The 16,823-nt window shown below is 51.3% G+C and overlaps 6 protein-coding genes across 6 annotated transcripts; 3 read left to right on the top strand and 3 right to left on the bottom strand.

Moving 5' to 3' along the window:
* Positions 1-187: 187 nt before the first annotated feature.
* PpBr36_06112 (uncharacterized protein) lies at positions 188-2,408 on the top strand (the record flags this gene model as incomplete). Its single annotated transcript, XM_029893259.1, has 7 exons — positions 188-230; positions 314-436; positions 547-658; positions 750-954; positions 1,036-1,191; positions 1,282-1,733; positions 1,796-2,408. The coding sequence occupies 7 exons, from the start codon at positions 188-190 to the stop codon at positions 2,406-2,408; spliced, it is 1,704 nt and encodes a 567-aa protein (XP_029746546.1).
* A 1,174-nt stretch (positions 2,409-3,582) lies between these two features.
* PpBr36_06113 (uncharacterized protein) lies at positions 3,583-5,487 on the bottom strand (the record flags this gene model as incomplete). Its single annotated transcript, XM_029893260.1, has 3 exons — positions 3,583-3,784; positions 3,856-4,916; positions 5,017-5,487. 3 exons carry the CDS (start codon positions 5,485-5,487, stop codon positions 3,583-3,585), a joined length of 1,734 nt encoding a protein of 577 aa, XP_029746547.1.
* A 3,189-nt stretch (positions 5,488-8,676) lies between these two features.
* PpBr36_06114 (uncharacterized protein) lies at positions 8,677-10,776 on the top strand (the record flags this gene model as incomplete). The annotated part of the gene is made up of 4 exons (XM_029893261.1): positions 8,677-8,868; positions 8,976-9,690; positions 9,771-10,113; positions 10,473-10,776. 4 exons carry the CDS (start codon positions 8,677-8,679, stop codon positions 10,774-10,776), a joined length of 1,554 nt encoding a protein of 517 aa, XP_029746551.1.
* PpBr36_06115 (uncharacterized protein) lies at positions 10,393-11,122 on the bottom strand (the record flags this gene model as incomplete). Its single annotated transcript, XM_029893262.1, has 2 exons — positions 10,393-10,985; positions 11,092-11,122. The coding sequence occupies 2 exons, from the start codon at positions 11,120-11,122 to the stop codon at positions 10,393-10,395; spliced, it is 624 nt and encodes a 207-aa protein (XP_029746489.1).
* A 766-nt stretch (positions 11,123-11,888) lies between these two features.
* On the top strand, positions 11,889-12,758 carry PpBr36_06116 (uncharacterized protein; the record flags this gene model as incomplete). The annotated part of the gene is made up of 1 exon (XM_029893263.1): positions 11,889-12,758. One exon carries the CDS (start codon positions 11,889-11,891, stop codon positions 12,756-12,758), a length of 870 nt encoding a protein of 289 aa, XP_029746549.1.
* A 657-nt stretch (positions 12,759-13,415) lies between these two features.
* On the bottom strand, positions 13,416-16,120 carry PpBr36_06117 (uncharacterized protein; the record flags this gene model as incomplete). The annotated part of the gene is made up of 4 exons (XM_029893264.1): positions 13,416-14,465; positions 14,547-14,778; positions 14,837-14,888; positions 14,986-16,120. The coding sequence occupies 4 exons, from the start codon at positions 16,118-16,120 to the stop codon at positions 13,416-13,418; spliced, it is 2,469 nt and encodes an 822-aa protein (XP_029746550.1).
* Between the last annotated feature and the right edge of the window lie 703 nt (positions 16,121-16,823).

A 16,823-nucleotide genomic window follows, 5' to 3' on the forward strand; every position in this document is an offset into this window, starting at 1 on the left:
CTTGGGCCGAGTGGCGAAGGACGACACTGGGAACGATTCGGACAAAAGGAGGATGCTTCTGTAGAATCTCTACAACTGAACTGTGGTTTCAGCTGCCCATACCCCGCCGGCTATCTACCCTCCGGTCTCTTTCCCCTGGCCTGGTCTCTTGCACAGGCTAGCCATATAGGTCACAGTCGCCGTTACCATGGGCAATAGCCAGGGCAAGCCCATTGAGTTTGGCGATGAAGGTAAGCTCACTAACACCCCTCAAGAAACTCTTTAGCTATACATGTAATAATCATGCTAACCTGTGTGGTGTCTCCGCCCTCAGTGAATCTAAACCACTTCCGCCTACTGCGAGTCGTCGGCCGGGGTGCCTTTGGCAAGGTTCGCATTGTTGAGAGAAAAGACACGAATCTGTCCTTTGCTCTTAAGTACATCAGGAAAGATGAAGGTCAGTCATGAGCGCCAGCAATACGAGGCTACACTCTCCTCTTGTTCATATCATTTTGAGGGAAATGAGAACAGAAACTGATAAGGAAGCCATGTGATTGTGACCAATAGTTGTTCGATCCGAAAGCGTTCGAAATATCATCCGAGAAAGGCGGATGTTGGAGCATGTCAACCACCCATTTATCTGCAATTTACGATACAGCTTCCAGGATATCGAATACATGTATGGACTTGAGAGGCACCATCCGTGATGCTTGCCGCCAAAAAGAAAAAAAAAAAACAGCTCGGCTAACCGGCCGACTTTCACTAAATAGGTACTTGGTCGTGGACCTCATGACAGGTGGCGATTTGAGATTCCACATTTCGCGAAAGACTTTCACAGAGGAGGCTGTGAGGTTCTGGATCGCCGAGTTGGGCTGTGCGCTGAGGTACATACACGGTCAAAAAATCATCCACCGAGATGTCAAACCTGATAATGTGTTGTTGGACGGCGAGGGACATGTTCACTTGACGGATTTTGTAAGTCTCGGATCTCGGCTGCTGGTCTGAAGTCCCTGACGAGATTATACGACATCTGCTTACCAAGCCATGCGTGCACAGAACGTGGCGTCCGATATAGTACCTGGAAAGGTCTTGACGAGCAAGTCTGGGACTCTAGCCTACCTTGCCCCTGAAGTTTATGCAGGACGTGGATACGACGTGAGGGCTGATTGGTGGTCATTGGGGGTACTGTTCTACGAGTGCATCTACAATAAGGTGAGTTGGACTCCCTAACGAGTGGAATCCGGGCCTGTGTCCTGGTAGACGGATGGAAGTTACACGACCGCTAACCTCGCCATTCGACAGAGGCCTTTTGAGGGTGGTTCAGAGTCATCGCTCAGTCAGGTCATTCAAGCTGCAAACCCAAAGTACCCTATCACATCACCTCCAGTATCCCTGCTCTGCTTATACGCCATCAAGGATGCACTGCAGCCCAACCCGGATAAGCGAATGGGTGCAACATGGGAAAGTTTTACCCGGCACGACTTCTTCTCGTGCATTGACTTTGAGGCTCTGGAGCGGAAGCAAATCGAGCCGATTTTCATTCCGTCCTCCGATAAGACCAACTTCGACGCAACATATGACCTTGAGGAGCTACTGCTAGAGGAGGCGCCCCTGGAAGCCAGAGCCCGGAGACAAAAGCCTCGAGAGAGATTAAAGGACGATGCTACCGAGAAGGAGATTCGCGAGGATGAGCTCTATCGCATGATTGACAGGGACTTTAGACCCTTTGACTATACACTAGCAGCGTACAAGAAGTGAGTACGCTCCGGAGTCAACACGTGCCTTGCAGTGATGCTAACCCTTTGTGATCGCAAAGAATCACCGGCCAGATGGAAGACCAGCAAGGCGAGCAACAAGATCCCAGCAGCAGCAACCGCCAAGGCTCAAACCTGCAAACACCCGGGCCGCCACAAGCCCTAACTACCGATGAGGCTACCCAAATGGTCAACACTGGCCACTCAGCACAAGCTGGTGCCCACGGAAACAGTGTTGCACGCCAGGTTTCTTCATCGTCGCATAAGTCGCACCGCAGCGGCCATGATGGCAGTGCAGGCTCTCATCCTGGGTCCCGCAAGCAACCACCAGGAAGGTTGCCGCCGCTCATGCCGTATCCGACTTCGTACACCAACTCTCAAGGAACCGGTGCGGGAATTCATCGCACGGGACGCCAGGGCGCCGCCGCGATGGTCGGAAGCCCAACTGGTGGTGTTCAGGTGACGTTAGACGGAGCTGGTTCCTGGTCCGACCTGGCTCGGCAGGATGCTACCCTGCCGGCAGATGCCAATGCAGCCAACGATGGTGGCAAAGATAGTGGCTCATCCGGAGGAGTGTTTGGGTTCCTTAGTCGGAAAAAGGGCCGAAGCCATAGCCCGAAACCCAAGGAGAGAGGCGTACTCGGGAAAGAAGGTGCTAGGCAGGTCATTGGATGATGATAACGGACAAACTCTCAAATCGACCATCAACAATTTCGGAATACGGACTACGCGGAGTCGACTCAACGAATTACGACCCAGCCGCGTTGTCGCCGACAGCGTCTGTGACTTGCGAAGGAACGTGATGCCATCCGCTTGGCAATTATCAAAATTGCCAAGGAGTGGGAGGGTCAGCGGTTACTTGGGCAGGTCTTTCGACACGGCCCAAACCCTTTTTCTATTTCAATTTTCGATACCCACCAGCAGGCCCCTTGGGACTACTTTGTCAACCGGAAAACTCTACAAATTTGACGCGATATAGAGAGAGGTTGGCCAAGGCTGCTGTTCTCTTTTTCTTGAAATCTTGTTGCCATCTACTCACAGTATGAATCAAATCGCCTCTTTTCTAAACATCTCCAGAGCACACCTATCATCTATAGCCTTTACCTCGCGCCTCTGGGCTGTTATGAGTAAAGAGGAATTGTTTGATCGGTGGGAGAATCAGACGAACAAGCTGGTCGGGAAATACGCTGAAAGTAGGAGTTGACTGCTGCTGGAGAGCGGATATCACGATGTACAGGAGCAGATAATATCTTGCGTGGTCTCTACCCAAGGTCATACGTTGTTCCCCAGAACACCTGGAACCTTGAATACAGCCTTTGGAAGTCTTGGGTGGATGCGCAGGAGAGAAAAGGGCCGGGGTTCTGTCATGATTAACCTATTATTCCTTGGAAGAACTTATTTGTGTAAAATTGACTTATACACCGAAAGAACAAGGTAAAGAACCCTCGACAGGCTTCGAAACCTCTCTTTCCAAACCACATCCCAAGTCAAAATGACCAGGAAGCGCATGGTGATACGAGAAATACCAACCAAACACACTAGCACATCTCAAATAGACGAATATAAAGCAGAAAGAATGCAGGGTTCCCCCAACCGATACATAGAACAACATGTGGAAACCACCAATACTTCAGTCTGTGCTCCTGACGGACCGCTTAGTACGGCCAAGGTTTTCCTTCCAATAACACCGACCCCCCACTGAACTCCATTTAATTGCAATATTCCAGGTGCGATTCCTCAAAGCCAAATCCCACCATGGCCCCAAGGGAATTCGAAGCATCACATCGTAACCATAAGCACCCCGACAAATGGGAGATGGAACTATCCTCCGTGCCTGCAAACAGCGAGACTAGCTCGACTTCGCGGCGACCGGAGATTGGCTGCATTCCTCCGCATTCTTGCCCAGATACTTCTTCATGGCGCTGTGGAAATCATTCTGGTCCACGACAGCACCATATCCAGAGCATTTGGCCTTTTTCTGAAGCTCGGAGCAAAGACCGTCAAGATCAAAGTCGCCGTTCTGCACCTTGGGGCAGTTTTGCAGTTGTTCCCTGTGGCGATGATGTCAGCACTTGAATTATGCTTCAAAATGGTTTGGTTGAAACAAGAAAACATCACATACCAAATTTTGTTGCAAGTCAAGAGCTCACCCTTGACGTCAACCGCGTCATCCTCCTTGGCTGCGTCAATTTGTGCAATGAGATCCTTTTTAGGAGCTACAGGGCTAGGTGCCACATTGAATGGTGTAATAAAATCCATATCCCACGCGTCGTTGAAGAAGTCACCGCCGAGACCACCGTTGCCGACAATGTTCTGCTGTGGCTCTCTGTAATCGCCGAAAAGCTGAGGGTCAAATTGGAAGTTATTTGCCTGGGAAAGCCAGTCAATGTCGTTGAGGTTCGCGGTCGAGAAGTGGCCTAAACCTTGGCCACCGAGTCCCTGATCAGTTGACTGCAAAGTCGCGTTCTCCTCTCCGATCGTCGTCAGTGTGTCTATCGGCTTGAAGCCCATGGGAGACTGCGTGAATGGCTCCGGGGATGTGCCGCATGAAGAGCTTGGGCCGGGATGAGAACCCGTAGATGCTGAAGGGGAGCTGGTGTTCGAGAGCCCCGGACCGTTCTGGGAGTCCATGCTACCCCTCGATGCCTTGGCCACATTTGTGTTGGTCAGAGGAGGGCTAAAGATGCCCGAAAATTTAGCGATGTCGTCTTTGGTTTGACTGTCCAGGCCAATCGAGTATGAGGATGATGGCGTTGCCTTGTCCTTGTTGGAGTCTTCAGGGCTACCTTGTTGGCTAGGGCTACTGGTGAAGGACGGAGTCTGCGACAGGCCCCTCGCCGAGGGCGTGCCGCCAGCCATGTTGGACACAGGAGGGCCCGGCAAAGATCCAAACTTGGGAAATTCGAAGTGGAAGTTGACGTCGGGAAGGTTATGAACCATGGGGTTTCCAAAACTTTGCGGTCTTTGTTGCGGGCGGCTGGTGGTCTGCAGGGACAGACGTTTCTTGTACTCCTTTAGCTCGGTAGTCAGGCGGGCAACCTCGGCCTTCAAATTGCTGTTTTCATCATTGGCAGCCTTGGATATTTCCTCGAGCTCCTCAACCTTCAGTTCCAGGTCCTTGACATGCTTTTCCTTGCGTTCCCTGAACGCGCGTTGAGCAGCTCTATTTTGCGCCTTGCGCTTCTAGAAAACATGAAAGGAATCGTCAGTGTTTGTTGAACTTGAGTTGGCGCAGAATGAACGTAACAGGGCTCAAGTCACTAGGGAGTTTGGGGGTACTGACCGAGGTCGGCTCGGAGGTAAGCGGCTTCCGACCCGGTTTCTTAGGCACCTTCTCGCCACCTTCGCGACGCTTCGCATCTTTCTCCGTGTCGTCGTCATCATCCTGCGGATGGCTCCTTTTCTCGGGGGTGTCTGTTCCATCCGAGTTCGAGCCTATCGACTCCGTCTTTCCGTTTGCGCCTGGCAGGTCACCAATCATCTTGGCCGTGGTAGTGCTGTTGTTATCGAAGAGCGAGTCGAATGAAGTATCCGCACCGTCAAAAGAGAAGTCATAATCGAGAAAGGGGCTCTCTTGAATCGTCTGCTGATCCGAGTTGACAGCTGGAGACTGCGTGAACGAATTCGGCGACATTGTCAAGCCCGTTTTGGGCGGCGCATTAGCGCGATTGGCGTTGAGGGCAGCGAAGAGCAGATTCTGTTGCTGCGGGGTTAACATAAAGTTGTGAAGCGAGCCGCTCTGTGAAGAAGACATCGTGCTGTTTCGGTATTTGGGGGCAACTAAAGGGCTTGGATGTCGTTTCCTGTGTTTTGTTCACGCCCGCGTCGGATTGGACGACTAATTCCAGCTGAACAGCAATGCTGAGGAATTGCCCTTGTCCGCTTTTGCCAGACGGGAGGGGAAAAAAAAAGATGTCGGAAGCAGGATGTTGAGTTGGAGAGAGTGGAAAGCGGAGATGAATGACGACCGGATTTCAGGGTCAGGGGTCGCAAGGAGGGACAAAAATGAATGATAAAAAAAGGGAAATAGAAAAATAAAAAAAAAATAAAGTAGCTCTAGGCTTAAGCCAACCGATTTCGTGCAGAATATTCTACTCGTGCAGTCTCTCAGCCGGGAACCACTAGACTCGAATTGACAGGATTGAGGTATTGGTAGAAAGTTGGTAAGGTAGGCAAGGCAGGAACGAAGAAAAGCAAAGCCCGAACAAAGTACAAGTGCTTCCCCGCCTGCCGAAGGTCAGACGAGAGTGGTGAATGGGATTGCCAACTGGGAGGACGAAGGAATGGAACCAAAAGGCCGGACAGGGGGTGGACGCCAGTGATGGCTGACACAGTGTCCGCACCCTCAATAACCCAGGTGAGTAAGGACTCGGGAGTAAGCAGCAGCAAAGCTGATACGGGGGGTTGTGAAGGCGAGTAGGTATGGTGGTGAAAAGAGGCAAGTGAACCTCGCAGGTTGTAACCGTCAAAATCTCAAACAAGGGTTGGTCGGCAGTGAAGTGGGGTCTGAATGGATAATTTGCCACCCGCTGCGCCGGAGACGAAAGCCGTTGAACTGTATTGCAAGGTTGCAGTACAGGACTTGAAGATCTTGTTTTGCTTGTATGTGTATGGTGTGGATGGTATGGCAGAGTGAAGCTAAGTTATGGTGCACATAGCCCTGGTTCAAGTGTCCGTTCCAGGTATATTCCCTCGTAGAGGTAAATGGTGGGGTATGGAATCGGATGGCTTTCAATTTGTCAGCACTGCTTCTGGTGGCGTCTGGCAGCGCAGTCTTTGGGGGCAGCGGATCGGTCTTGAGCAAATATACGCTTGTCCTCTCCACAGAAGCTATAACAGGCTAAGTGCCTCCGTGCAGGGCGTATGATCCATCCTCCTTTGACCATCATAGCTTCATCATCAACAGACCAATATCACCAAACAAGGGACTGAAAACCCGACTTGCATACCTATCTAGAGGTACTACCTGGGTACCCAAGTTAACTTGTCTACTGCGTAGTAGGCAGGGTATCCCAGCTTGCCCAGTTGCTCCGGTAGTTAACTGACCTTTCTTTTTTCCTGAATTGAATTGAATTGAAACACAATAATACAAACAAACGTACTGAATAACGAGTGGGTAGGACTTGAATGTCGGGCATGTGAAGTGACTCATAATACGCAGCATTGAACGATTGTACCTCAATCTCGGTTGGCTAGCCCAAGGTTGGTTTTCCTTCAAAAGCTAGTTCGGTGCATATAGGCCCCGCCTATCCCGGGCAGATATTCGTCCGTTCGGTGAATATCCCTAAATCCGCAACCACCGAGCAAAGCAATCAGGGTCCCGCCACCCCCATACTACTAAGCCCAGTGCATCCCTACATCAAGACATGTACAGTGTGGATAGACATTTGCTTGGCCTGTCTTGTCCGTAACCAATTATTTAGCCCAACCTCTCAACAGCCGAATTTGTCTTGGCCGCTTTTTATTCTCCTTATCGGGGGCGGCCTGCAAGTCATGGTTCTTTTTGCTGGTACAACAGGGCTACTAGAACTCGAAACTGCACGAGAACCAATTTCAATTGCATACTTGACATCGAAACTGAATATCTTGACTTACTCTTCGTATGCGCTACCATCAACATCCTCTCTTTGAAAGCTGGCATGCACTCGCCGCAGTCCTACTTCCTGCTGCCTCATCTACATTTGCAGGGAAATATGTGGCGCTGACCCTGGTCAATAAAGTCTGGGTGTTCTGCGAGTATGGACTTGACTCCTCTTCCTCTTCAGTTAGAGCGCTTGTCGTAGGTTTCCTTGTCTGGAATTTCCTGGCACTGAATATCAACTTGGTGCTTTCGCTTGAACAAACGTAGAAAGGGAGGGGGAAAAAAAAGAGTAATGGATAGCAAGAAATAGGTCCATAATACATAGTCTTAGATATGGAGTATACGCATGTAGGTACTCACCCACAGATCGTAGATTAGGTTTGTTCCCAGCACCCACCATTGTTTCTCAGCTTTCAAATCCCAGTCGGGATTTTGTTTCTTCAATCATTCTACATGCTTGGCCATCCTTTCCCATATGCGCCTCACGCGTTGGCATCTGGGTTCGGTTATCACCGGCGTCTATTCCCAATGTGGGTAGATGCACATTAAATGAAGCATAAGGACAAGAGATAAGAAAGGAGCAATAGAAAGGCTGCACGGGGACTGTGAATTTCAATTTGTGTGCTTGTCATTGACTTTTGAAGCGACAGGCAGTTGACTCTAAAACGCGTACTGACTATACGGATATCTAATTCATTGTCTGAAAAAAAAAAGCGGGTTCAGGGTCCGGCCCAGCCTGAATTAGTTGCATGAGAAAAGAAAGAGCGTCTGTACTGTACTCGGCCATGTCCAAGGCGCGCACCTTTTTGTTTTGACGCCCCAACGAAAGCGCAGTGCTGCAGAGATTCATAGGTAATATCCTTCGAAGGTTATCTGAAAAACAGGCAAACTCGATAGACTCTCGTAGATAAGCAATGAGAATAGGAAGTCCATTTATAAACTTTTTTTTTTTTTTTTGCAGCTCTCCAAAGCGCTGGCTTCTCCAACTGGTGGTCTGCACGGCTTCGTCTTGGCATGCCCCGCATTTTTGGCAGATGGACGACGACGGGCGGGACCAACCCGACGAATGACCTCAACGTCTTCCCTCAATCAGCCTATGCCGCTATCCAGAAGGCGCACATATCGAAAAGCCGTCTTGTCGCTTGCCGCACTGCAAATAATGCAACTTTTCGTCCCGGAGTTTGAGGAGTAAAAAAAAAGTTTCTAGCGGTCGGAGAATTGAGCTGTTCACTGTCAAATCGAGCACCGCCTATTCTGATCGGACCAGACAGATCACCATCCTACCGAAGCCCTCAGGCGACCCATTCTGTTACACAAGTCAAATCTCCGGCCAGACATATACAAATACATTGCATTGTCGCCATGGATCTCGCTTACGATCACATTACGGAGGAGACGCTCAAGAACGACGGCAAGCAAGCCGCCAATGACAAGGGCAAGCAGCCTGAGGATCCCAACACCCTGACCGCCGATGTCCAGGACGCCTACCGCGCTTTCTCGGCCAGCCCCTGGGGTGCCCGCATCGGCGGTTTCATCGGTGCCGTAGCCAAGCAGGTTCGAAAGACCTTTTGCATGCCACCCTCGCTCACGCGAGAGGCGGACGTTTGGTATCTTAAGGATGACAACCATCATAACATGAGTCTGACAAATAATCCTCTTAGGGCGGTTCTGTCTACAACCAAGCCTCGCACGAGCTCTCTGCCGTGGGCCAGGATGCCACAACCGGTTTCTCCAGTCTTCGTGATACCATAATCAACCGAACCCGCTCTTTGTCCCTCGCAACCGCGACCCCGGAAAATACCGCGACGGATGCGGGCGCCTCGGGGACTACGCGCGAGCTGACCACAGATGAGGCCCTCAAAGAGTCGGAGACGGTCCTCTCCCGCCTCAAGATCGCCGCCGCCCAACGCCTCAAGGACATTCAAAAAGCCGAAGACGCTGCCGACGAGGCCCTCCTCAAGTTTGGCACCAACATACGTGATTTCCTGCGCGAGTCAATCAGCATTGCACCACCTACCGCTTCAGAGAGCAACAGCCAGGGAACTGGGGCGGTTTTGTTCGAGAGCAAGGATGCTCAGGGCAAACGGGTCATTCACACTTCGCGATTTGATGCCCAGCTGCATGTCATCCACACGAACCCAGAAAGCTTCTCCAAGGATCCTGCTGGAGAAGAGTATACGGCTTGGTCGGAGAAATTTGACATTGACAAGAAGACTGAAGACATCAGCGCCGATCTGAAGAAGTACCCTGAGCTGAGGACTACGATGGAGAAGCTTGTGCCAGACGAAATTCCGTACCCGGATTTCTGGAAGAGATATTATTTCCTTCGGCACAGTATTGAGACTGCAGAGGCGAGGCGCCGGGATCTGCTCAAGGGTACGTTGGATCATGCTAATGCTCCCACCATGACATTCGGGTCCGTGATATATGTACTGAACATAAATACCGTTGCACAGCCGCATCCACCGAAGAGGAAGTTGGCTGGGATGAAGACTCGGACGACGAGGAAACCCCCGCCGTTCAAACCAAGACAACAGCCACCGATGCTACCAAAACCGAGCGTCCGGGCTCAACCAGTTCGTCGACCACCATCAACGTACCGCCCCAGCCCACACAACCCGCCACCAAGTCCAAGACCCCGGGCGACGGCCGAAAGTCAAACGAGCTCGACGTCAAATCGCAGGCAGACAGCGAAGCCAGCTACGACGTTGTCGGTGCAGCATCAGGCGTTCCCAGTCAGGCTCCGAACAGCCCCAAGGACCCGAAGAAGGCTGACGAGAGCGATGAAGAGGACTGGGAGTGATTTTCCCAAGGGGGCCGTATTCAGGCGCGGACTGAGGGTCTTGTCTGGTTATTTGGCGTTGTACGGGGCTTCGTAATTTTGTTGAGCATCGTATTTATTGGGATATTTCGTTTGCTTGCACGTTGTCGGCTGTGCGCACCAGTCGGGTATGAATGGTCATGTAGAGTGCTCTGCTGCCAAGACAGAGAACTCTGGAGGTTAAGCATGGCAACAACACTCACTCTCTAACCCTTCCTGCTGGACCCGTTTTAACTTGAAATTCAGGGAATCTCAAATCACTTTTTCCTTGTGACCTTGGTGAAACCATCCTCATCGACTTCTGGGGGCGGTTTCTCCCGCTTCTCCACGAGTGCAGGTGCTTCGTCCTCATCGTCATCGTCATCGTCGTCTCCATCCGTATCATCCCAATCCGTGTCCTGGTCGGCATCCTCAACCTTCTTGAACACGACAGCCTTGTCCTTTTTGGCCTGCCACCTCTCGGCGAGCTTGTCCACCTCTGCGACCGAACCCTTGCAGCACTGCGTCCACAGCTGCACGATCTGCTCCGCCACGTCGTACGCCGTGTCGTCCTGCACTGCCGTCTCGAACTCCTCCATCATGATGTCAAGCAGGCGCTCCTCAACGTCCGAGACGAGGTCGTCCGGGGTTGGGAAGGGTGACTTGGCGGGCGCCGAGGACGAGACCTGGGCGTTGTTGAACTTGACGACGTCGGGGATGGTGGGGAACAGCTCGGCCACGGCGCCGGCGGTCCAGTCGCGCTTGTCGGCTGAGTCGCCGCCGCCCATGTTGTTCTGCACGGCAAACGTCATGTCCTCCCACAGATGCAGCGAGAGGGCGACGCCTCGTTCGAATGCGTTTTGGCATTCATCTAGAGATTTTTTTTTTTTACGCGGGCCCCGTTTGTTAGTTGTTTGTTGCGCTAGGTAAATGTGATTGGGATCTGAAATCAGGGGTGCTGGGTTTTGTGCAAATACCTGGAGATTGGGAATTTGAACCTGAAGCCATTTTGAAGAGATGATCTGCAGTATGAAAACAAAAATGAAGGTGGTTTTCGTAACAAAATCACACCCGGCGCAATTCGAGACTTGCTGTCTTGGAATAATAATTTGGCGGGGCAAAATTATCAAGCATGGGTCGATCCATGGTAATGCGTTGATGCAAAATTTCCCCCACCAAATCTGCGATTTCGCCCATGGGTCCGATAAGATAAGCGAGAAATGTTTGGTTGACCCTTCTTCGCCCGGCTCGTGCTTCTAGGTCTGCCAGTCTATACTACTGCTAATACGTACGTGTGCTAGAATTAGAATTGCGCCATCGAGTGTAGGAACAATGGTTACCTTGTAACACTTGACATCTTGAAATTGTTGTGATTATTCGATTATACTAACCATTCCTATGTTGATTCTTAATGCTGTTCTATGCCGCCACTGACTCAATGCTATCACTAGATTTTTGTTTCTTCTTTCATTTTCTATACTGATTGTCCAGCTCACATGACGATCCCATGATACGTACAGCATTAGCTCGGTCTTTTTCTGTCGGTTGCCTGGAGTAAGTATGCTTATGCCAAGGGGCAGTATTCTTGAGCCTCGGCTCCTTTTGAAACTCAAATAATAAAAGACCAAAGACAACGCGTGCCAAGTTTTGAACGATAAAGTCGTCAGCATTGGATCGTGGTCCGATTACCATTCAAGTTCCCCCTAACACATTTAAAAATAAAAATAAAAATAAAAATAAAAATAAAAACAATAAATACTGTATTTTACTAGTCATGAATTCTTCGTTAACAACGCCTCCTGGTTCCTACCAGGGGCCATTGGCTTTTATGTCCAAGCTATCTGAAAAGGTGTACCTCTATCAGCCTCCATCCACCACTGGTGTCGGCGCCTCGCCGTCGGCCGGCCACCCCAAGCTGATCATGGTCTTTGGCTGGATGGACGCGCGCGACGTACACCTGGCCAAGTACATAATCGGGCACCGGGCACTGTTCCCGAGGTCCCAGCTCCTGCTCGTCAAGGACCGCATCTACCACCACTTCCTCCCCCTACTGGCCGCGCGCGCCCTGAGGCCCGCCATCGCCGCGCTCAAGGCCGCGCAGCTGTCGGGCGACAGGACCGAGCTCCTCGTCCACGCCTTCTCCAACGGCGGGTCCGGCATGCTGGCCAACCTGTACCGGCGGCACGTGCTCCCGCCGCACGTCATGATCATGGACTCGTGCCCGGGCCAGTTCTCGTACCGGCGCACCCTGGCCGTGCTCAATGTCGGCCTGCCCTTTTGGACGCGATTGCTGCTGGCGCCCGTGTTCCACGCCTTCATCGTCTGCTACTACCTCGCCTTTTACGTCTCCCCTTGGGGCCGGAGGCGGGGCCCCTCCCTGGCCCGCAACGCCGCCGCCCACAACGACAGGTCCGTCAAGGGCGACGGCGAGAGGGCCAGGGCCTACATTTATAGCGACGTCGACGAGTTCATTGCATCCCGCGACGTCGAGAGGCATGCCGCCCAGGCGAAGCAGATGGGTCTGCCTGTGAGGTTGGAGAAGTTTGTCGGCAGCCCCCACGTTGCTCACATGCGCACCGACGAGGATCGCTACTGGTCCATTGTGCAGGAGACATGGGATGAGGGACAGACCAGATTGGACTGAGTCTGCTGTCCCCAAAATGTATCATGATAAATATTTACCTACTAGTAATGCGAAAGAAAGCCTATATTTGGACTGGATCCAGGGTTTTATATTTACGACACAATCCCTTAATCCTCACAACTATGCTTCGAGTCTTTTGAGTAGGGGGTATTCAACGCATTGTGTCCGCTATTCCAATACAATAACCAACGGTGGTAGCAGTTGGACGGCTTGGACAGACCACGGGGCCTCTTGACTTGAAAATTGTTCATTAAAGAATTCAGATTGTATTCAGCTATTGGGTTTGTATTGTTTATCTTTTGCAAAAGCCCGAGTCCCATCCAGTTCTTGCACCTTTTATCAAATCTTATTCCAGCTGATGCGCTACCAGACCAAGCGCGCGATGTAGTATGGTCAGTTTGGTTGTCTTCGGTTCTCTTGTCCGCTACTTTGTTTTGAGAACAAGCAAAGAAAACAAGCCACTATAAAGCCATGAATATGCAATCCAAACCCATAGAAACTTATGATAAACCATCAAACTGTGCTGATAGCCACCATCTGTCCAAGGCCGCCACCTATTACAGAAACCCCGCTCATCTTCCTTGAGCAATTGCACATTCTAAAATACTGTGAATGTCTCGCGGCTCTTGCCCTTGGGGCTTTTCTCAAGCAACTTTCTCAACGGATAACATCACCCTCCTTTGTGATGCCCTCGAGCGACTCGAGAATATCACTGCCCCCGAGCATGCCGACTCCTCCAGTAGTGGGTCGTTTATCGGCTGGCCATACTTCGTAGAACTTCACACTCTCATCGCTGGCTGCAACGACTATGCATCCGTCCTTTCCCCCATTGGGACCGTCCCCACTTGATACCGAGGGCCTTGTCGCAGTCTCACGACCTTTTCCGGATGAAGGACTCGCAAGCGGTTCCCTTGGGTATGGAATCGCATACAAGGCCCGATGTTCGCCTTCCCATGGGATTGCAGCAACCTGTTTGCAAGAAGGCCAAGAGAAAATTGCAATGCGAAAAGGGTGTTCGGGCTGAGCGTAACCAAAAGTAGCCGCAATTTCTCTCCGTGTTGTGCTCCAAATCAGACTAGTTACTTGAGAAGCCACAGCTATTGTGGCCAGTGCTGCACCGGACGTAGTGTGGAAAAAGTGTATGCACTTGTCGTTAGAGCCACCGCCCGTGGCCACAAGGCCCTCTTGCCACGGGCAAAATGCAATCGCCTTGACGGCGGCGCCGTGAGCCCAGCGCTGTTTGGCCGAGTCCAGCCGTAGGCGGTTGGCAATCAGCGGGTGGCGTGCCGCGAGGTCGTCTTCCTCGTCGTCGGAGTCGTCAGGGAGCTCGAGATCTTCGAGGCTGAAACTCGGGTCGGTAACGTCCACCATCCTGCCCTCCCTACCCAGAACCATGGGGTCAGGTGCCGATTCGAGCACCTTCGCTGTGTCAAATAGACAGCACATGTTATCATTGCCACCTGAGGCAAACATGCTGCCCGATATGGACCAAGAAAGTCCACATATCTGCTGCAGATGGACGCTGATCATATGCACCCACCGGGCCTCTCCCTTCCAGTTGTCTCTTGCCACCTCCCAGTCTGCCGGCCATTCCACAATGTAGTAGTAAATATTCCCGGCTTCGTCTCCGACAAGGAGATCCTCAGTATCGACCTGAACACCAGGATTGTTGGGGTTTCTGGAGGCGCGCCTTGTGCACACTGGCTTCTAGCTAATGCATGCAATCGGGTAAGGCCTAGGCAGTTGGATGCGAGGCTTGCCTTCGCGAAGGGATATGAGGGAAAGGACTTTGTTAGATCTTCCGTATGCCAGAATATCTTTTCCTCCGTTGGTTGACGAGAATGCGATTGATGTGATCCAACTCGCATCACGAGGTCCATCATCCAGGAGGCGGACTCCAGTGCCCTCTGACCAGCTGTAAAGAAAGCCGCCAAGCCCTACAGCGAGGGTATGGGCGTTGTATGAGTAGGCCAGAACCGAGCAGTAAAAGTCGTCACGAAGGCGAGGGGCATCAAGAACTCTGGAGTTTGAGTTAGCAGTCTATCTATAGAGCTTTTATTTTTAGAGATTCTGCATACTTGAAGGGCGAAACAGGCAATATTCTGGTGCTGTTATCGACTGTTGTTGAGCCTGCGGCATGTTAGTGGATAGACAATTGCAGTGGTTGGCCCTTGACTAAGTCGCAGGCTTAGCATACAGTGTATTCATTAGGATATCATTGGCTTACTGAGGAGTTTTGCGTTATTTATCCACTGGGTTCCGTTCCAATATGTCTTGTTTTGCAGGGCCTTGCGCTTAACTGCTGCAGTGTGGCATCTGGATGCCGTTGGTCTGTTTAGCGGTTCGAAATCGAGAACACGCAGAGCGCGATCAATCTCTAGAGCAGCAGCCAGCCTTCCTTCATGCTTCTCAAGCTCCTCCTCCGGTTTGGGCCTGATTGTAGAAAATGTAGTGGTGAACAAGCGGGCAGTCGTCCCGCTCTGTGCGAGATGACCCCGGCCATCGTCAATGGCAAGGCTGGCAGCGCCAGTTGGGGAATCTGGGGCGATGCCACTAACCGTCCAGACAGAGCCTTGGCTGACTTGACGATTATTCTGGATGTTGATATCGCTGCTGGCTGGGGTGATAGAGCCTAAGACAGTCCTAGCGCCTGTTCTGGCTGCGGCTCGAGTCCCAGACGCAGAGATGGAGCGGAATTCATGCGCCATAGGAGCGGTCCGACGAGGGACAAAGCAAAAAGCATCGGGGGTGGCGCGCTCGTGGCGGAGCAGCTTCTCGGTCGGCGACAGTTGCAGAAGACTTTTGGTGGTTTTGAATTTCTCAGATGTAGGAGTGGATTGATTTCTGCTGGGCACGAAGCGATCAGCGTGCCGAGGAGAGGTTCTCGCCGAGGCTCGAGGGACAGTAGTGTCAGAGTTGCGACTCAAGTTAAGTGAGTTTTGATCCATTGAGAATGTGCCTAGAAGAGACGGGCGGGTGCGAGCGCGTGTTGAAGCCCGAGGCAAGGTTGCAGACTTCTTGAATGCCGGTGGCTTTGGGACCTCAGGAGGCTCCGGATCCGAAAACATGTCGATCTCCTCATCTTCATCCTCGGAAAAGTCCATATCATCATGGTCGTCGCTGTTAAGTGACCCGGAACCATCGTATAAGTCTGACAAGTCAAGCAATAGGAGGGAAGGCCTGGGTACTGTAGCCAGCTGTTCGCTGCAGGTCGACGGTGTAAGATTGACTTCGGAGCCATATCCGGAATCACGCGGCGTTGATTGGAAAGACCGAGGGACCAGTCGCTTTAGAGCTTCCGGACTGCTGCATGAGCGGCGTGTTGGGCACCGGGCCAGATGGCGTGGTTGTTCGAGTTTCATCGCTGGGTGTGTGCTTAGCGGTTGTACACTTTGGGGTTGACGCCAGCATGGATCGGCTGGCCTTGAAGATTATGCAACGAGTGACAAAAGGCAAGCGGTAGAAGAAGTCAAGAGATACAGCAAGAAGAATACTTCAAGGTGTGCTGCCTTGATATGATCGACTACCCTCGCCTGAATGATATCTTACCTAACTTGTCTGGATGGAGGCGCTCCTGGGTGCGATAAGTAGCTGATGAAATGCTAACAAATACTGACAGGAACGTTTTCTAGGGAAAACAAGGGCTGTAGTATTAGGGTTGTTTGCAGGAAGGCGGAAAGGGAGGGAGCCTAATGGAATCCTTAAGAACAGGAACGACAATGCCAAAGAGTCCTATTGTTGTCAATAGGGATAATGTATCGTGCCGATGGGAGATACCTGGGAAGGTCGGGGCAGTTGGTGGAAATCGCAAGGCAAAGAATCCAGAGACAGCACGCAATGCCGCGATTTGGAGAGAAGCGTAACAAGCCCGTCATGCTGTTGAAAAGGAAGGCACTATGAATAAACCTTGCCATATATACCCCTAACTTATGTGGGAAACCGTCAAACCCCAAAAGAGGCAAGTACATTCCAGGTGATGGATGTCATGTGGAGTTGTTTTTTTTATTTTTTTTTATTTTTTTATTTTTTTATTTTTTTTTTTATTTTTTTATTTTTTTTTTTATT

The sequence above is a fragment of the Pyricularia pennisetigena genome (assembly GCF_004337985.1).
Source record: "Pyricularia pennisetigena strain Br36 chromosome 4 map unlocalized Pyricularia_pennisetigena_Br36_Scf_6, whole genome shotgun sequence".
Lineage (NCBI taxonomy): Eukaryota > Fungi > Ascomycota > Sordariomycetes > Magnaporthales > Pyriculariaceae > Pyricularia > Pyricularia pennisetigena.